Source organism: Denticeps clupeoides, chromosome 16 (genome assembly GCF_900700375.1).
Source record: "Denticeps clupeoides chromosome 16, fDenClu1.1, whole genome shotgun sequence".
NCBI lineage: Eukaryota > Metazoa > Chordata > Actinopteri > Clupeiformes > Denticipitidae > Denticeps > Denticeps clupeoides.
Window position 1 is genome coordinate 15,417,282 of NC_041722.1, and position 21,684 is coordinate 15,438,965.

A 21,684-nucleotide genomic window follows, 5' to 3' on the forward strand; every position below is an offset into this window, starting at 1 on the left:
TCTGGTGTTCTCTGTTCAGATGCTAATAGGTGTGCATTCTTCTTGAGACGTTTTCTCCTTCAAATGAAGTATAATACCATACTTTATCAATGTTACATTAGTCCAAAAAATATCTAAATTGAAAAATGAAAGTGCATGTAAAGCATTTCATATACAAAGTACAATATATTAGGAAAAAAAGCATTTAAAATTCAAAACACACCAAGATTTGTACAAAAAGGAAATTTATTTAAAGCACTTTATACCCTACATAGAAAAATATGATTGATTTAAGTTAACAATAATAAATAGAGTGCCTGTGGTCTTGCAGGCCCCACCGATGTGTACAGTAGTACAATCAATATCCAGTTTCACAACACAGCAAAGGCACTAGCATTTACTGCAAAATCAGTCCACTTGGGTAGGTTATATGTGATTTAAGAGTGGATGTGGCTAAGTCATATATGTGTATTCACTGGTAAATCATTTAATCTGCTATACATGTACCATTTTGTAATATATGAGTTGATCATTTTTGGACAGTTTGGTCCAGTTTGGGTTTTTTTTGGCGCAGTAACTGGCTTGAAGTACTACACAGCCATGAGGCATTATGAGTGCTGCGGGAGCATGGGTATTTCTTCAGCACATAGCGCACACAGTTTATTAGACAGATTTGGACTTGGCACATAAAAGGCCTTCAGGGATGTTCATTAGTATTCTGTTCCCTCACCAATCGGGAGTCATTTTTGAAATTACACTCGCTCCCAGTTTCCAGTGGTCCCATATAAGGTCTGCAGTTCCTCAAAAAAATAAAATAAATGAAATTTATGACGTCTTTCTCCTGTGACAGAAAGAAAAAAACACATAGTGCAAGTAGAACATAAAGCATCAAACCCAAAAGATCAGAGAGAGTCGAAAACAGCAGACAGGGAAGAACTGAATAAGCATTACGATACATACTATCAGTCAAGCATGCCATAATGTGCAGTAGTATTCTTTAAGTGAAACCCCACCCAGACATCAAGACCCACCTCAAGCTCTCTGAACAGAAGTACCAAAAAAATGCCAGCATCTCTTTTCAAACTAGATTCATTCCAGCAAGAAAAAAATAATCCTCAAAAAGGGCTCAAATAACAAAATAAAAATAATGTATACTGCTGTTCATTTGTCTTTAATCAATGCTCATTAATTATTCATCATAAAACAAAAAAATAGGGAAAAATAAATATCTTAAATATTGAAATGAATAAGGCTTTTAAAACAGTCTCTTTTTTTTGTTCTCGTGTAGAGCAGATGCTCCGTAGTTCCTCTCTTCCTTGCACAATATTGCAGGACGCACTGTATGTTCCCAGCCAGGCTCCCATGGATGGATTAGATTTTTTTTGGAAACATCTGATTGTCAAAAATGTCTTATATTATAATCCTTTCGTCCATTTTTCCAGGAAAGTGACTCGTTTCAACTTGTGTTGCCGCCTCACCATATTGAGTGTGTAGATGTTTGGTCAGATATTAACCATAAATCAAAAGAGAAGTTTGAGTATGGTGAGGTGGCGTAATTCCACTGTGTGATGTGTCCCCCATCATCAGATGAGGGGTTAGATTAGATCCGTTGATGAGAGTCGACAGCCTTGTACACTGGTGTCTGACTGAGCAGCATGTAGGCCTACAGGGCATTCACAACTGGGCCAGTGTCCCTCTTAGTAGTAGTTAAGCACCAGCTTCAGATGTTTCTCTGAGCTGTGAGGTACTTAAGAGCAGCAGAGCCATACTTTCTAGAAAGGTCCTGGTGGAACTCATCCTTTAAAGTGGTTAAGCAATACCGGTAACTTGGACTGGACCGGAACTTTGAGATGTCAAAGCTGGGAGCGTGTGGCATGTGGATCATAAAGGCATTTGGTAAGACGACCAAGTCATACTCCTGAAAAAAACAAGGATAATCAAATCTAAAATGTCTATATGATGTCAGCAACACATTTGACTCTGTTTTATATTTCACGCATCGTGTTTAATCATGAACCTCCCATTAATCATTTAATACTAAATCCCTAAGGTTCTGGAGAGTATAAAAATATTAGTTGATGTGTGAGTGTTTGCAATTGGATTGGTTAACTTAGTCTATGCTATGCTTGGTATCATCTCTAGTTTTGAATGGCACCCAATAAGGCAGAATAGGGCTTTGCATTGTCCAATTTTCCAGTTCAATTTACAGGCATTTATTTAGGGTAAAATACAGGACCTTTACTTCTGGGTTAACTTGTATAGTGCAACTTGTGCAACTTGTATAGTGCAACTTGTATTTCACTTCAGACGTATATTTTCATACTGTATGGATAGAACAATGTGCTACCTGTGCGTCCAATTCCATGATATGAGAGACTTTGTTCCAGCCAAAGCCAACGAATCTCTGATCATATTCTGGACAATCCCTTCGAACCACAACGTAGGGCTCAAAGTCTGCCTCCCACTCCACTTTGTATGGCGTGGTGGCCGTGCGCCACTTGGCATAGTCTGTAGGGGCATGGCCTTTAGTCCAAACGTGGTACCTGCAAATGGCAGGAACATTGAGATGGAAGAAATAAGTACACTTAATCATTCCAACACCTAAAGTCCTCCTGATTGTACTTCTCTGCATATATTATAAGATGTTATGGGAAAGTAGATTAAGCAATAAAACAGAAAGATAGAGGGAAGCTAATTCATTTTATTTCACACCCAAAGCACGATTAAGAATTTATAGAATGAATGGGTAATTGGAGGAGAATATTAGGGAGCGGTTTATGATATATATTCCTCTGTGCCTCCTTCACATTGTATAACTAAATTCTTACCTGAATGTGTAAAGGGTCCCCATGTCCAGCATGGAAAGAAGCTCAGCTTTGGATTTGGGAAAAGAAAGGCGATATCGCAGCGTCTCAAAGGCAGGCACCACCAGAGCCTTTTTAGTGTTTGCCATGTCCAACTGGACTATGGATTTTCTGGGGACAGAAAATAACATGATAATAAATAAATAAGTTATTAATATAAACATCCATGAAATCAGGCAGTGGTGGCTTAGCGGTTAAGGAAGCAGTTAATCAGAAGGTTGCCGGTTCGAAATCCCAAGCCTCCAAGGTATCACTGAGCAAAGCACCATCCCCACACACTGCTCCCCGGGCACCTATTATGGCTGCCCAATGCTCACCAAGGGTGATGGGTAAAAGCAGATGACACATTTCATTGTGTCATTGTGTGCTGTAATGCAGTGTATCACAATGACAATCAATTCACTTTAGAAATCAGTCTATATTATTTGCAAGGAACTTACCTGAGGTATTCATAGAGACCATACATGGGTAAGAAGTCAACATCAGTCAAAAACACATAGGGCGTGTTGACATTGCGAAGGGCCACGTTGCGTACAAGGTTAACAGGGTAGAACTGTCCCTCTTTGTAGACAATGTGGTAGCCCACATTCTTGCGGTTCTTCAGAACCTCGGAGGCCTGGGCGTAGCGCAGGAACTGCTGAGCCTCAGCATCAGACATGTAGAGAGCCAGACTAATGGGTCCCTCCCAGTGCTTACAGATCGCCTCCAACATCTGGAGTCTGGAACAAACATGGCGCAAACATGGTTTCAGTGTTACATGCAGGCAACGCTGGTCCAAAAATGTCCTTCTAGTGCAACCATCACCTGTCCATTGAGAGCTGAGCCACCAGTGTGACGTCGGTGTCGTCGTCGGTTGGTGTGTACTCATACTGCAGGAAGTAGAGGTGGACTCTGTGCACTGTGATTCGCTCCCTTCGGAATTCGTAACACTGGTCGTCCTCATCAAGCTCTTCTAGGGCGACCTGGAGCTGCTCAGAGTCAAATGCAGAGACAGTAGATATTCATCAGCATTGTACATTGATGTAATAATGTGTGAATAGCAGAGACAGACACCATTTATTGTTCCAAGGCTAGATTCAGTCTAAAGTGAGTGGAAATAATGTGCGTGAACTCACCCGCGTGCTCTCCGAGCTGGCCTGGCTGGGACACCCAAAGAGCTCCCGGCGAAGCAAATTCCCATCATATTCCAGAAAGGTCAGGTAAAGGTTACGGAAGAACTCCACATGTTTATTCTTCACCCGCAACTTTTTAGGCGAGTTCCAGTGGATCACCTGACAGCATAGGATTAGATGTACTCTCGTTATGTTATTTGTCCTCATCAGTGTTATTTGCATTAAATTTCTAATGCACAACTTGCATAGGTGGTCTTAAGATGTTAAGGTAAGGTAAAGTATACTGTACCCTAGAGGGAATTTACAGACAAAATCTAGTACAATGCAACAGAAATTCGTAAAAACATCTATTTTGCTTAAAAACATAGAACATAGAAGCCAATAAAAGTATTAAACTTAAGATCTTGAATGACTTTTCTTCCGCCTTGGTATCCTAAACAGTCTGCATGAGGGTAGCATTTCAAATTCTAAATTCACAGTTTGTCTTGCATAATTGAAATGTTTCATCTGCTGTGCAATGTTTTTCATATACAGACTGAAGGAAATGCTTTTCCATAATCTTAATAGTTTGGATCAAGATTTTTTATGTCATGTCGAATAACATTCTCTAAACTTAAGCAAATATTTTTAATACACATGTAAGTTCCATACCTGTTAAAAAAAAAAAAGTTAAGATGCAATAAGATGGGACTTTATTAGTGCCACAAGTGGGAAATTTACAATGTCATGGCAGAAAGCGGACAGTACAAGATAAGAGCAGCAAAAATAAATAAACAGTATATGCTGACTGTTGGATATAAAAAGTATATCCAATACTTATTTAACCAGTGGCTTTCTCACCTTTAGGTCAGACACCTCTGTGTAGCACTGCTCAGAACGGGTGTGATCCGACAGCTGAACGTTCCAGAAGCACGGCAGCTGGTGCACTAGAACAGGATTCTGCTTTATGAATGCATTGAAGATGTCCTGCACACAAACCCAACAAAGCATGCTGGAAAAACCTTCACACAAACACAATTAATTTTCATATAAGCCAAGTAAACACAAAATAGATAGGGATTTTATCCCTCTTTCATTTCATCTAAATACACAGATTGTTGCATAAACTAGATCAATGCAAATGGCCAGTAACAGAAATAAATCTGTAGGAGATGGTGGCTAGGTGGCTTTGTTCCAGAGCATGGCCCCGAAGCCCATGTTGCTAAATGAGGAAATGTCATGTAGTCTTAAGATTTCAACTAAGGTGCTTTGTGACAAACCTGGTCAGCTAAAGAAGTGGACAGCATGTTCATTAGCTCTCTTTCTGCAGTCAGCCGCCACATCTGCTCCCAGCCAATACGACGGAGGCGTTCAAGGTACAGCAGGATGACTCCTATAACCAGACACCCCGTGCTCTCCATGAACTGTCATAGTTACTGCAGCAGGTGCTTAAAAGTCGAACGATTTAAATCCTCTAGGGCCTGACCTGTGTTGAAGCCCCTGCCTAGCGCAGGCCAGGGTTTGTGGTTCTTCCACAGATTTCCCAGGTACCAGTCACTCTGGTTTTCCACCAGTCCGATAACTTGCTTCTCTGCGGACAGAACATGGCCAGTGAGACAATTTTGACATGTTACATTCTCACCTGCTCCCAGTGGGGACGGTGGGCGCCAACCGCTAGGCACAGCCGTTGTCTACTGAGGATAGTGTGAGGTTTACCACCATAAGACTGGCTAAAGGTACATATCTCTCACTCACGAATTGTGAAATTCTGGACCGGATACTGAGATTTCAATTGTACGGGTTTGAATTTGAATTTGCTCATGGCAAATTCGGAACATTTTGGTCAATATATGGTTATATGTAGCAGCTGGGAGGGTCATAGCCCCTGGTATCGTTTCAGAAATTGTGGCAAAATTTTTGTGTAACCACATGGAAAGGGTCGGTGTGAATCTGAAGCTCATCAGACACACTTCTACTGATGCTTTCTTTCAGTAAAACCCGGCTGAAATGTTTTGTATGTCCTGAAATCTATAATGTCAATAAGGATGTACTGAGTTTCTGTAATGTAATATAAAGTCACACCTGTAAACTTCTTGAATATAGCCCACAATTCAGCTATATCTGTTGCAAAGGTGATATCTGTGTCCAGGACAATGACTTTGGAGAGGTCAGAGGGCAGGGCCTTGGTAAGGGTCAGCTTCATAAGTCCATAAATTCCCGAATAGTGCTTGTTTGGTATCCAAGACACTTCAGACTACAAATGAAAAAAAAAAAAGAATACACACAAACGTTAATTTCGCATTATCCACATATAACCCACAGCACAAAATCAGATTTCCATGATAAAATCAGATTTCCATTAACAAAACAATCTTGTGACTTCAGAGATAGCAGCGGACGTTTATTCCCGCAGAAAATGTGTGTGAGAAATTCCACTGATTGGAGTAGGCCAGCATCCAAGTGGCACCCCAATCACAGCTGAAACCAGCCAGCGGCACCAGCATGAATGCATAATGTGCTTCGGGATGCTCCTTATGTCACCTCACACGCTCAAGCCAAAGTACACACATTACCCAAAATGCACAGAGAATAATTCACAGCCACCGCAGCGCTACTCACATGTAAAAAAAAAAAAAAGAAAAAGTGTCACAACAACTCCAAACGTACACGAGAGAATAAATTATTTCGTATTTTTTTTATTCTTGCAGGCAGCTCATGGTTAAATCTGATCGCGTTTCTAAGACGGAGGTACAAAACAAGCAGCAATCCCCACAAGGGTTCTGCACCACGTTCTCACTACCGAACAGATAAAAGAAATGATGAATTATGCATGAAATGTAAGCTTTCATTCCTGATTCAAACACCGTGCGTTGGCTTGAACTGCTCACGCCGCTGACCAGTTACCAAGTTCCAACCAAGAACTGAACTGATGCTGGGGTAGTTACCTTGAGCTCATCCGCGTCATAGAAGCTAACCTGCACGGACGGAACCATCCAGGACTGGAAGAGGTTGCTGAGGATCTGATTGGCCACCGTGTCTGTGATGAAGTGAAAGTGCAGAGGATTTCTCCTGCCAGAAGAAGAGGTGGACATGAGACTAGGTTGTAGTTGACTGAACCCATGTAAAAACATTGCCTTTTCAGTCTAAAATGGATTAAAATATTTTTATATGTTTATATATCTGTATATATATATATATATATCTGTGTGTGTGTATATTATGTGTGTGTGTGTGTGTGTGTGTGTGTGTGTGTGTGTGTGTATATATATATATATATATCCGGCTCGAAGAACTTATTTAGTGCCTGTCATGGCTGCCCACTGTTCACTCAGGGTGATGGGTTAAATGCACAGGACCAATTTCACTGTGTGCTGCTGTGTATCACATGTGACAATCACTTCACTTAAAAACTTAAACTTAAAAGCACACATTGCTACGGCTTACCTGTGAAACAGGATGGATTTGACCAGGGTGACGACATCGCGGCTGGCGTTGTGACCCGCACACACACACGCCACGTGAATCAGCTGCGTGCGAAAGCACAAAATAAATGAAGTGTGGCAGTTGTCCATCACCAGCTGTGTCCGTGACCCGTGACGCTCACCTCACACTTCTCAGCAGTGGGCGATCGGGCACAGTCGCTGTGGTTGGCTCTTTCCTCGGCCGTGTTCTCCACGTCCTCCGGACCCGTGTCCGCCGACGCCACCCACTGCTGGTTCCCATAGTTACCTTCCTGAGGCTGAGCGGCCAGGCCCTGCGACTGGCTGAGCTGCAGGCGGATCTGCCTGTTCTCCTCCTCCACCTCTCGGACTCGGGACTCTAGGACATCCCGGTCCAGCAGGCGGGACTCCGTCGATTCCACCAGACAGGGGGACAGAAGCAGAGATCGCCCGTCTGTACAAAAAGGAAAGATTTCAGTGCCTTACAGTCGACTTAGCACAGTCTAGTACACTTTAGTCAATTTTCTCTCCATCCTGACCAAAGCAAGATCAAAAGTGTCCACAGGATTTACATAAATATGTACACGAGAAAGCCCAGAACATGGCCTTTATTGACTTGAGAATGGGAGGAGGGTGATGATTGACAGCACTCACACATGTTGCTTCCTCATTCTAGATGGTTTGATCCTGCGCCCAACAATGTCAGAGTTTAGTTATTTCTTGTTTCACCTATATATCTATGTAAAAAATTAGGCCACATTTGACCTTACACTAGTGAACACTTAAAAAAAAAACAGTGCCCTATGTAGTATGCTTTTGATTTGATATAATATCAAATTTATGCTTCTAGCACTTATTCAGGCAATTAGAAAATGAAATTACATGCCTGATTAAATCAAACCCGCTGATTTTCACACTCCCACCTTACTGTTCAATTTTCCCTCATTATACACACACACACACACACACACGAAGGCATGTGTTCCGTACTCAAATATGCATCGTCTTTACACACTGACACCCACAGACGGCGCAAACAGCTGCCACAGGGCAGCGCCACGTTCACACCACGCTCATTCCGTCCCCAGTCGTCACATGTGCACAAAAGGGTCTTTTTTTAGACTTTACAAGTGTTCATGAGCATCTCGCGCCCATTAACACAAACCCTTCGCATTGCTAACATGTTGTGCATTATTACAAAACTCGCTGGCAAAATGATTTATTAATACTCTTGAAATGTCAAGCTTGTGCCCCAAAGTGTTCCAGAGGTGGTGGAGCTGTCACCTGAAGGAAAGAAAAGAACCGCTGACGTTCCCGGGAAAAGAAGAGTAATCAGGATAGAGCATTATAAATCCTTACAGGATACCATTACTACTGCATACTGTATATCTTGCATTAATACGTTCAGACTGAAAGATTTCAGACAACATCCTCCTGGTGCCCATGGCGAGAGATTTAGCAGATAGCGCTTAATTATTGTTTCGCTCCCGCGTCTGGCGGGGCCGTTTTTATTAGGGCTAAAAAATGATTCTGTGCCCAAAGCACTCACTCTGGGGTAAGAGGAGAAGAGAGAACAGCTGTTCTTCCACATCACTTCCTTCTCCACGCTTGATAAACTGCATTAAATATGCATTAAAGCCTTTCTCATGCCCTCAAGATCCTGTCCACACAAGCAGACTCCTTGCATGGGCATGGGTTTACATGTGTGTATGTATGTATGTATGTGTGTGTGTGTGTGTGTGTGTGTGTGTGTGTCGTCGTTTTGAACGTCATTGTCATGTTTCTGCGGGTTGGTGCATATGATAGAGGGAGTGAGGAGGAACAACGGCAAAGCGGATTAAACAATGGCCTCACAGCCTTGGTTTTCTCCATCATACTACGATTACTACGATTAGGAGCGGATGAGGCGGGTTGGGCAGATTACAAAAGTATGATTATGTCCCGGTGCCCTCATGAGCTCTGGCTTTCCTTACACAAATTTAATTTCGAACTGTTCGGCATAAAAAATTGTACATTTAAAGATGTAAACATGCATTTGAGACAAGTCGAAAGAAACATTTAAAGATTTAAACATGCATTTAAAGATTTAAACATGCATTTGAGACAAGTCGAAAGAAAGATCATGATCAAAATCATGTCCAGTTATGCTCTTAATGTTCTACACCAATATTTTCTCATTTAACTAGCTAAATAAATGTACTGTACGGGCCAAAAGTTTGGGCACACCTTCTAATTCAATGTGTTTTCTTTATCTTCATGACCATTTACATTGGTAGATTCTCACTGAAGCCATCAAAACTATGAATGAACACATGTGGAGTTGAAAATAAAGAAAATGCATTGAAGGTGTGTCCAAACTTTTGGCCTGTACTGCACATAGTATTAAGAATGTTTAACAGACTATAAGACTGTGCCAGTCATGTGCATACATAACCTTTTTTTTTTATTCATTAACATTACTTCTTTGTGCATGGCCAAAGAATGCACCATTCTTTAAATGGTCTGAGTTTGTATGTTCCATACTAACAGTTCCAATGACACTGCATTTAACCCTTTTACATGTCACATGACGGATGTATAAAACAGTACAAAATAAAAACTACATCTATCTATTTAGCGTTCTATTTATCTAGCTTACTATGTATCTGTCTATCTGTCAACCTTTCTGAAGGGAAGGGCTACAACATAATAACTTCTGCAGAAGGAGGTTTTGTAGCATGCAAGCACTGAGACAGGTGAACTTGTCATGAATTGGTGCAAAGCAGGGCATCGCACAACTCACAAAACAGGGCATTTACTGGAAAACAAACTCCAGCATGGGATGCAGAACCGGAGCACCCCACAAACTCGGTATTGTGACACAAATAACATGAATCAACCAATCAGGGTAAATTACAAATTACAAAATACAGACACAAACTTTTACATTCTGTGACTTTCTGTTGAAGCTTACTTACTCTCTAAGTTGCCAACCAGCAGGTAGAGCCATGTCAGCAGAACAACAAAGCTCAGCGAGACCACCAGGAGCTTCAGCTTCCCTCGGCACGGGCAGTGCATGCTGGGATGGGATGGTGGGTGGTGCGGAAGCTGGGCGGGGTGGCGTTCAGGTTGGGCTCAGTCTCACGCTTGCTCTCTGCAGCATCGTCTCATCTGCAGGTGGATCATAACACAAGCATGCACTTTATAACAAATTCATCATGTGACGGGGATTTTTGTCAAGTCACTAACATTCAGCTACCAATATAACAAACATTATGCATGTCAAGTGTGGTTCATTTTTCTATTCTATTTCTATCAGTCTTGACAATTCAAGATTCAAGACAATTCAGTCTTGACAATTTCACTTGCTGAAGTAAAATAGTAAAAATACTGTCCATGTAATTCTGTGCAACAGTCCAGATTTCCATTAAAGATTAATAGAAACCCAGTTTAATACACAGCTTATAAAACTGGAACCAGTTATTAAAAAACAAAATTTTCTAGTTGATCCTGAGCAGCAATTTGCAGAATGTGTATGTAATAAAAATGTTTCATGATCAGCTTTTTGACCAGATCTGCAGACGTTCAAGTCGAAGCATCAAAAATTACAAAATAAAATAAAACACATGTAAAATGGTTTGGAGTTTTCATGTAAATATGATTGGGACACTATGAGTCATTTTTAAATGTTTAAATCGAGTGATGTTCAACTTTGATGCACTTTGTACCATTTTCTGTTGAATAGATCGCTTGGCGCTGGTTGTAGTCAACAGAGTTCCACTTTGTCCGGGGTGTGAACACAACAGTGTCCGCAAGGTAAAGGCTGCTGCCTAATGAAAGAGCGAGTGGCAGCAAGAGGCTCTTTGCACCACTATGACAGCCACTGATTACTGCCTAAAGGGCCAAAAAAGCTAAGGTCCCTCTTTGTTTTATTATGAGCTTAATTAATCACGCTTCACTTTAATTAGATACTCGCCTGCAGGAATATCAAGACTGGATGCAGCCAAAAGAACAGTGTTTATTAAATAGAAGATCTGTGCAGACATGAGCGTGAAGTGTGTGTGTGTGTGTGTGTGTGATTTGAGGGAGACTGTAATGATCTGCTGAATATCAGCGATAGGAAACAGATGAGAGACGAGGAGGAGGGGTTGATGGGTACAACAGACTGTGCCTTTTTGCACGCTTTTCATTAATAAACTCCCCTGCATCACAACAGAGTGATTGACAAGACAGCAATATTCTCATGGCCAATCACAGCGCAGCATTTGCCAACGGTCATCCTCTTTAAAATATCATTAATACCAGAGAATCTCTGACACTATTTTTATTCCATTATAAGTTTGTACAATTTCAAAATGTGTTTGTAAACAATATTATTTAAAAAATAATTATTAATTTCAAAATATATCATGTTTTTGTATTATTTAAAATGTGTCAAACAGACAATGTTACAATGATCTATAACATATATTAACAGTATTTATGTATAACATGATACTACTCAAAGTAGTTGACAGTGAATGACCTAGCAGGTAAGGAAGAAGACTCATAGCCGAAAGGTTATGGGTTCAATTCCCACACTGCCACGATGACACAGAGGTCCCTTTAAACACTGTGCAGTACTTAACATTTGTGACACATCCACTAGAGGGCATAGTCACAGGTTTCTGGCACCATCAAACATGATGACAGAGGAGGACGTCGTAGTTTGTCCCTGGGCTTTTCTCAAAGTCACTGAAGGATACTTGCCAGTGGTGGTCCAATGTGGAGGATCATGTGTTTTGTTCAGATTCATTTAAAACACCATTGCAAGACCATTTTGCTGTGAGTTCTCCAGAAGGACAATTGCCTAGAGTCTGAAGGACCTGAGTCAGAAGCACCCAATCTACCAAAAATTCTTCTGCAGGTATTTATTATTCCTGGCTAACTCTCTCAGCCTCCATTCCTGCCATTTCTTCTTCATGTGTCAGTTGAAGCGGTTGAATTGGCTACACCGCCTCCACAATATTTGGTGGCACTGCTCAGTTTCTCTATGGATCTGAATATTCTTGAAAATGTGCAGAACTACAGATAAAATTAACCCAGCCTTCCCCACCCATATTTGTTTTTGTATTTAACATATATAGAATATTCAGGTTTATAGTCTGTTAAAATCTGCAGAACTAGGGTTTATGGAACATTTTCTTCATATTTTTCTCATATAGACACCATATGTTACCATGTTGACCTACATGAAGCATGCATAATTCATGAATGTGTGTGACTGGGACTCCAAGAGGAATGCATCTTTCATAGTCTTCAAACAGGACATGTTTACGTTCTGTGTCCATACGGGGCGCAATGTGGCATCGTGACTTTCGTCCTTGCCCCTGCTACTCCCGAACCTTACTGACTGTAGTTTCTGGAAGTTTACTGGTTTCGTTTACCACAGAGACTGCTCTCTCAAGGCCTCTCACCATGACAGACTTTGCATTTCTTGGAGAAACATCCTCCCCCACACGCACTGACAAGCGTGCACGCTCTCTCAATCCATTCACGCGAGTGCTGTGGGGTGACTGTGGAGGTGAAATTCATGAATATACAGTGAAAGCAGACAAAAGGAGGCGACCTTGGAAACTGTGGAGCACTTCAAGCCAGAGATAATTTACTTGTTAAATGTTAAATGATATCAAATGGGAAAGTGTTTGAAGTGCTCAATTTTTTTTTTGAAATATCACAGGTTTGTGTGCGGAATCTGAAACCTTGGTTTCCACTCAAGATTGCCAGTTGGCATGGCGACGAGGCCACGCCTTTTCCCTTGTTGTTAAAGATCTCTTGCGCCTCTTGACCTCTTACAGAGTTATGATAATGAAACTGGACAGGACCTTCTCCTAATTGCACACTCCTCACCCTCTCCTCATGCACCCCTGGTGGCTGCTGTCGGCCAGAACCAAAGGTCAGTTGGTGTTGGTGCCAAATAGTCAGGTGCTTAGTACCCCACCCCCACCGCCCCATCCCACCATCCCCATCGAGTCTGCAAAGCATGCCTTTCAACTCATGCCAACCTTGTGCCTTTTCCAGGAGCCGTTCTGGATAATTACTGCAGGGTTCACTCGTTAAGCCTGTTCGCCTCCGGACGACGTGAACATTACGGAGAGTAGACGCATGATTTAAACATCAAAAAAGGAGGACATTGGCCTGCTGCTCCGTTAAGAAGCACCTTATCACCTCTGCAGTGCATTTCGACATTCGATGAAAAGCTACGAGAAGCCGCATGCCCATCCTCATTCTCCCCAATTAAAACCATGAGAATTCACAGTACCACTCTTCCGTTCGACCAATAAATTGATGATGTGTCCAAAGCGTACGTATGTCTACGCAGGTCTTATTTCATGTAGGATGCAAATTACGTCTTCCACAAGGGAAAGGGCTGCAGGCGACTTCGCTGTAATTTCCAATTCCTTTCCACCTCAACAAATCAGATTTCCAAGTTCTTTCATCTGCACAACCCCTTCAGATGTACTTGAAGTGACACTGACAAACCCGGAACTGTCAGAATATATCCCATAATCCTGATTATGCAAAACACCATGACGTACACACAAAAAAAAGCCTACAACTTTCATCAACAGGTGACCAAGACCCTGCAACTGGTCCACTGTTTGTCCTTATTTGGACATGTTTGGGAGGTACCAGCAGATTGGGAAGCCCTTCAAGATGCTCTTAACTGCTCTGACCCAGTCCTCGACTTTTCCTGCGTACAACAACTAGCAAATGTTACTCACTTCACCTGTCAGCGTTTTCAATCCTCACAAAAACCACGAACCGTGCCCACGCAGTGACCTCCGAAAGCCCATTTCTACGTGGTACTAGTGGATTTGGCGAGCACTGTGTGCCAGGCTGAATTCACGGGCATGGAGGTCACGTGGTCTCTCTTGATTTATGTTTTTTTCTTTCCTTTTTGTTCTGCCTTTCGTGACGATGACCTGAGTTAGGGCACTGCAGAAGGTGATGAGCCTTTAGCCCTGAGTGCTCGTAAAGTGCGGCAGGATATGAGAAACGCAGAGGGCTTTGCTCCACCACTTTAATGAGGATCTTTTGTTGAACAAGCAAAACAAAAAGCTTACGCTCCACCGGGACATGAGAAGATTGAAAGAATGAAAGAAAGGAAAAGAAAAGAAAAGAAAGGGCATGTTTGCTTAAAAAATGTCAGTGTGACATTCCACACAATTTTGACAGAAAAGTACATATTACAATAGTTTGCATTATTGGGATTTAGGGCTGTTGTTTAACAGCGCTTGTTTTCCGTGCAAACAGCTTCAAATCACTTCAAATACGTCTGCAGCTTTGCTGGAAATGAATAGCAGAGGACACGAAACATCTGATTTGGTAGGGCGTCCTCGGTTACCTGCATTCCAACAATCAGAAAGATGTATAGTGCATAGTAAGTGCAACAATGGTGAATGAGACCTCCTGGGTGTGTGATGTATTGAAAGCAGAGCGTCTACATCACCCAGAATGAAGAAAGCACGGCGTCATTTAGTCTCATGGGCTTCACCCATTGGTAATCTTTGTTCAAAAAAATTAATAAATTTCATGTTCTGGGCTCTGGAAACAATTCTCTTAAAAAATAAAAAGTCCAACTAACAGCCAGTCCTTTATTTCTTCCTTTCAAGATGACGACATCTGCCGGTATGGCCATAAAAAACGGCTTCTGGTGAGATCTTTCATGTGGCCTGTAAGTGCCATTCTTGTTATTGACACATCGTCCCCTGGGGCCATATTACTGTGTTTCACCAAACCAGAAAAGGACACACAAAACCTGCATCTCACTTATAACCTACATTGGTCGTCTCAGGCTGCACAGTTTCTACAAAGAGCTGAAATGTGAGCGCCCAATCCCATTCTTTCTTTCTTTCTTTCTCTCGCACGCACAGATACAGATGACATTACAGCAGGAGAGAAAATGAGCCGGCGGAATGTCCTTGTTTCAGCTCTGATGTCAATCAAATGCTGATGAAAGTATGATAATGTGATTAAAGGGAAGAGGAAGGCCCTTAATGGAATGGTCCTGTGTTGCCCTTTTCAAATGAGGGGCCTTGTACTTGTGCATTAATCAGCCTGGAAAACTCTCTGATTAAGACGCAATCAGCCTGACCGTCTGTCTCTCTCTTACACACACACACACACACACACACACACACGCACACAGAGCAACATTTCAACAATACGTTGTACAGCATAAAACAATGGTTTACACTCTTATCCCGTCTTTCATCCCAGGAAATCATTCAACTGATGAAGTGTGTGTTTATTCCGGATCTTGCAACAACAAGCAGAACACCCGAGACGTGAAACAGAACAGCCTCTTTACACAGAGTGCTAAATGGCAGCCAATAGATGCTCCATTCAGCTGTGTGAGCACACACACACACACACAGAAACGATCTCCCGATTCCCCATACGACTGCCGGCTGTGTGAATTCAGAGAAAAGTCAGTCCATTTTTCCTTGTCTCTTTCGTGCACGCCGGACAGGCTCAGCCTTCGACACAAGTCAATCACTTTTATTCACGGACTCCTCACCGCGGCAGCAGGAGTTTTCAGACTAACATTTAGAAAAAAAATTATACAGTGCAGCGAGTCTTTTTCAGTCCAGAGCCAGGGCAGAATAAAACGCCCAGGCTCAGGGTCATGTCTCCCGGAGGACCACTTTCTGGATGGAATCTCCAGAGGACCTTATTGCTCCCTTTCTCTCTTTCTCTCTTTCCCTTACATGCTCGGCTTGGCTCTTTGTGGCCTAAACCCTGGCTAATCCCAACCCTAACCCTCCATCCCAAACCTCGCAAATAAGCGTCAATCACTTGGATTGATTTAATAGTCCCTTGGCCCTAAAACCTTGACTGCAAGGGAAGAGAACGGGAGACTGCGTGCTTGGCCTTCGTTTACGAGAGTTATGTCCTGCTACGGTTTTTAATTGCAGAGTTTGATTCTTACAAAAGCTCACATTATTTATCAAAGATGAGTGGAAATGTTGCAAAAATCTTTTAAAACCACAGCCGACACATGATTATCATTCATCAGACTATCACTGCCAGGTAGTTTCCTAGTTTCTATGTTTAAAAATATATTTTTAAGTTATGCATATGTTTTATTAAAACATTTTGTCTGAATATTTTTTTTCTGCATTAACATTCTCATTTTCAAATTTCGGTTCTTAAAGTGGAGATCAGCAAACGGTACACATGCACATCCCGAAACACACACATGTACACAAAATTACACACTCAACCACATTCAAATCATTTTCAATTTTCAGGCCATGCTGGAAACTCCTCAGTTCAATTTGAATCATTTGCAAGTGGCATGTTGGAAACTTGAGGCTGACCCTGTGCAAACCACACTATCATTATAAATCAAAAAGCATCAAAAATTATGAAACGCGTATTCATGAAACATTAAAATAATTTTTCATGATTCAATGGTTACAAATGATGAAACAATGTTGCAACTATCAATACCAGCCTGAATCACAACATTTAATTTATTATGCAAAAGCTTTTCTAAAGCATATGTAAAAAATGAGAGATAACTCACCCTCACCTAATACACTATTTGTGGAATAGCAAATCGGACTGAGCCCTGCAGCCGGTATTGACGTCTCCATTTCAGATCTCTGAAGGTCCTTAGGTTGCCTTGTTATCCACATATCTGTTTGTTTACCTGTAGGCCATTCTGCAGCACGTCCTTTAAATGAGCAGGATCTACTCACAAAACTTCCAAACTAAGAATCAAATGCACATGCGAGAGCACACAAAAACCTTCCATGTACACTGCACTCAAGAGTCGGAAAGAAAGTCTCTACCTAAATCCGGCGGAGGAGTCTGAAGAGCGGCAGAGCAGAAATGTGGCAGAGGCACAAAAGCGGCATTCAGAGTGGAGGACACACTTATCTCCACCTCTCCTCACCAAGGCCAGCGTTCTGTCTTCTCCTGTCCGGCCTGCCCAACGGTGCGCGTTTGATCTGAGCTTTGATTTGCTGAGCGGAACTCGCCGCAGCCTCGGGACGATGGGAAAAAGAAAACAATCCGACAGCGGTGAACTTTGAACTTTCCTACCTGCATGCGTTCGGCACAAAGGCAGTGAGAGAAGAAAGGCAGAGAGAAATGGATAGAGCTCCACCCTCTTCCCCGTCCACTCTCAACGTAGCATGCCTTGGCAGGTCCGGAGCGGCAGATCACAGTCTTTCTCCCCCACCCCCCCACCTCCGCTCCGTCTCCTTCCCTTTTCTGCTCCCCTTCAGCCTGACTTCATTTTTCCTTCTTTTTCTGTACCGAACAAACCTGCCGAGCTTTAGGATTTTTTTGGGGTTTTTTTGGCAGCTATCTTTTTACCTTCTCCCTAAGGTACCTGTGCTGTAGCAGTGCTGACTCTGTCCTGACCGACATCAATCTTCAAGGCCCTAACTCTGTAAACACGCCCCCCCTCCCTTACCTCAGCAGAGGAGAAGACTGATTTCAGTCCCTCCTGCAGCCCTCAGTCTCCTCGACGTCTCTGACCTGCGTACAGCACCACCTCACGTGTTGACACAGAGAGGAGGGGCAGGCACAGGCAGGGCAGGGCTGGGGCGCTGAGGGCTGGATACGGGGTGTGAAGAATCAGGGATGGGTCCCAGGGGGCCCCCTCCTCCAACCAAAACCACTACATGACAAAGGCCAGAGGACAGAAGAGGGAAGAATGCAGAGACTACAACTGTGTATTAAGTAGAGATTCTACCCTGGTCTGTGGATTATTAACAAAAAAGTTTGTCTGTGTGTGTCTCAGTACAACAAACATTAGCTTTTCAAAGAAAAGCACTAACATGTTAAAAAATAAGGCTTAAGTGTTTTAAGAAAGATGTATTCATATTATACATTTGGATTCATATTGTGCAGCTACATATCTTAAACTACTAGCTGAGTAGTTTAACAATAAATCCAACTTTTTTAAATACATAACCTACAAGAACATGTATGTGTACCCAGGGTAAGGTTAGGTATATACAGCTGATAATGTAGGCAAATATAGCTGATTATATTCATATACATATGAAGGTCACAACAGCAAAGCAGATGAGAAGTTTAATAAATTTACCTAGGGATGGGTTGACTTTGGCCTAATTATCACTAACAATATCACTACTGGTCAGTATTAGTCATGTCAGTTGTAGCCTAGCAGACATGTACTGTGAATAAAAATAATCTTTTATCAATTATGTGATTAAAGGTTTAATAAATGTACCTGTTGGCTAATACAGCATCAGTATATGTGTCGTAGTAACCAAGCAGACAAGTAATTAGGCAATAAACCCCATTTACTACCATTGCACCCAGGAGCAAGACAATTAGCCATGTCTTGCTCCAGCCAGACTCAACCTGTTATTACTGTACAGATGAGGGTCAGATAAATTAAAGATATAAATATTTCTGACAATTTAATGAAATGCAGCCTTCCATAATAATCAAGGACCTTAGTGATTTTGTTTATCTGAAATTGTAATTTCAGATAAATAAAATCACCATATTTTCAGTGTAAACTGTACTACTCACTCTACCTCTACCCGAGTGCAAGGCATACAGAAAAACTGTGACAGTGACGGCCTTTTAACTCCACTTTCTCTTCAACACCGAGTTAAAGGTCACACTGTCTGGCTAATGGTTGTAATCCCAGGCAATGTAAACCGAGGGGGGATTCCTGTGGTGAACACTAGAGACCGAAGCGACCTACTTGCTTGAAAGGGGGTCGACTGGGGAGGGATCAGGTTTCTCGTCACCTGTTCTGTCTCCCTCCCACACTTCCACCAACTGGGCCTTCTGTGGATTCCACCGGCTGCCCACTACATCTGCTGTTCTTTCACAGATTAATAGAGTTCCACAAGCATAATTATTCTCTCTATCACTGTCCCCTCTTAAAAGACTGCCAGCAGTCTTTTTTTTACTGTACCGTACTTCTGTTTTTTTTTTTTTTTGCTTTTCAAGACAGTTCCAAAAGGTTTACTACCTTACCTTCCAGAACATGCACTAGGGCAGTGGTTCCCAACCATTTTCCCTGTATAGATGGCTTCTCTTGGAAAATAATTCCTACAAAACAAGCAGTGACCCAAGAGGGGCTATTTTATAGAAGCTTTAGAATTTTTTTTTTCTATTTTATACTTAAGTGGCTCTGTAGTAGTGATCTAGCTGCTTGAAAAAAACGAATAAACTGAACAAACGACTGTACAACGCGTGCATAGATGACATTCTTTATCAGATTTAGAAGTTTTTCCTCATAGTCTGACAACAAGAAACTGATGCTGTGCAATTATCAGGTGCCGCACAACACATTCTGCCATCTCCTCGCTCTTCAACAAGCAGTAGGTCAATTTCACTAAAGGGCAAAAAAATTACTTTTTATATTTGAACAAGTTGTATTTGAACATCAAGACCAGGACAAGACAGAGACCAAGAGAGAGACGAGACCAAGACAACAAAAAAAAAATTATAATACAACACCTCTGGAGAATCTAAAACAGTACACATCCAACTGTACACACACACACCATCAGAAAATAGCAGTTAAATAAATGGAATCATTGGAAAAAAGGGCCTAAGATCAGTATAAAAAACTAAACAGGAATATGTTCTTGCTGGAATCTAATGTTCCACTTCAAGTCCCAGCTGGTAACGTGTCCTGTTAAGTACAGTTTTAGTGTGCTTTCACTGATTCGGACCAAAGCAAACGTAGTAAGGTGTGAAAGCCTTCTTAGAAGTGGAATGAAAATGCAACACATTTATGACCCTGATCACATGGCTGGCTGAGACCAGCGGGATGTCTTTTATGTGAAACCACCACAGACCAGTTTCCATGGTTCCACTGTGGTGATCCCGGTATTATGGGCTGGCTGGAATGGGATGGTCGGATGAACATCCAGTCGTCATGTGGGCTAAACGAAGCTGTCAGCAAGACGCTGATGAGCAGAACAGCCAGTGGACACTGATGGATCCGGTGTGAAGGTATACACACACACAAAGGCTAATGTAGACTGACAGCTTGTTTAGTTTTGACAGGTGATTTAAGAAGGGCCAGGAAAGGTTGTGGTGCGTGTAAGTGACTGTGCTAAGCCCTGCCGGTCTGGAAGGTCCGACGCCAGATGGGTTATATAAACGGAGCTGACTGGGATCTATGAGGAAAGCCTATCTAATGGTAAGACATCCAGGGCTCGTAGACATGGGAGCACCATCTGCCCCCTGGGCACAGGACTACAATTTAACGATAGATTTTCATGTCGGAATGAACACATTCGGCGGCGTAGGTGTTGAGTTAAATTGCAACCCATACAGCAGTGCGCAGGCAGACAAGCTTCTGCAATATTTATACTAAACAATGTTAATTAACTTTGACTGGAAATACTGTTGCCATGTGGGCCGCTGGCACAGCACAACAATCAGATTGTGACAGTGAGGGTTATGGATATGCCAATACAAGCATGCTGCACAACTATATTATCAGGCATTATTTGGCCTGTGGGCTTTTGCATGTGCACATAATTTGCCATAACATTATGACTAAATGCTGCCGAAACAGCTCTGTCCTTTTGAACGTCTGCCGTGGTATGTGGCCATGAGTAGCAGATACTTTGAGTCCTGCAAGTTGTAAAATTTGAATAGTAAACACTTCATTCTTGTTGTGCTCCTCAAACAATGTTAAGTCCCTTTTGGGAGGTCCACTGATCACTAAAGACTGGGAATATCCCTCAAGGAAATTTGGAAATGTTATGACGCAGCCTCGTCAAAGTCAGTCAAGTCCTTATTTTTAAGGGTTAAATCTTACATGGTTAAAAGCAGAGGACACATTTTGTTGTGTGCATCATGTACTCTGCTCTAAGTGACAAAAACAATCACTTTTTCTTCATGAAACCAGCAGCTACTTTCTTTGCCACAAATTTGCATTGTCCTGTCCATTGCAAGTAATTATTTAAACTAGATGTTGGTGTGAGTTTCATCTTGTTGTCAGGTGTTACACACACACACACACACACACACACACAGGGGTTGTCAGTGATGGGTTGTGATTGAGTATGGAGAGGAATGGCAGACAGGTGTGATTTAACGTGCGGCACAATGTCCCCCATCCTGCCCTCAACCCCCCACAGTGAGGTCAAGGGCTGCCTGTAGGACAAGAGAAGGGAATGTGTGCCTACTATCTTTCACTCTCACTTTCCCACATATCAAGTCCACTGTCAGTTCTCGTTGCAAAAAGGACATTTTACATGAAATTCTGTTTTGGTGCAAAGAAGTAAGATTAAAAAAAAAATTACCTCAAAGCAAAAAAAAATA

The 21,684-nt window shown here is 42.1% G+C and overlaps 1 protein-coding gene across 10 annotated transcripts in view; it reads right to left on the reverse strand.

The window, feature by feature from the left end:
• Positions 1-214: 214 nt before the first annotated feature.
• large2 (LARGE xylosyl- and glucuronyltransferase 2) overlaps positions 215-21,684 on the reverse strand; it is a 54,727-nt gene continuing 33,257 nt past the window's right edge. For 3 of the 10 annotated variants that reach the window (XM_028955691.1, XM_028955690.1, XM_028955693.1), the window contains exons 3-16: positions 10,332-10,524; positions 7,539-7,828; positions 7,379-7,461; positions 6,880-7,003; positions 6,017-6,188; positions 5,421-5,525; positions 5,215-5,327; positions 4,796-4,921; positions 3,959-4,114; positions 3,648-3,811; positions 3,284-3,562; positions 2,808-2,954; positions 2,327-2,522; positions 215-1,897 (exon numbers count right to left, since the gene is read on the reverse strand). In XM_028955691.1, coding sequence (XP_028811524.1) covers positions 1,700-1,897; positions 2,327-2,522; positions 2,808-2,954; positions 3,284-3,562; positions 3,648-3,811; positions 3,959-4,114; positions 4,796-4,921; positions 5,215-5,327; positions 5,421-5,525; positions 6,017-6,188; positions 6,880-7,003; positions 7,379-7,461; positions 7,539-7,828; positions 10,332-10,431 — 2,253 coding nt within the window. In that variant the 5' untranslated portion in view covers positions 10,432-10,524 and the 3' untranslated portion in view covers positions 215-1,699. The other 7 variants (XM_028955695.1, XM_028955698.1, XM_028955692.1 and 4 more) reach the window with 6 other exon arrangements.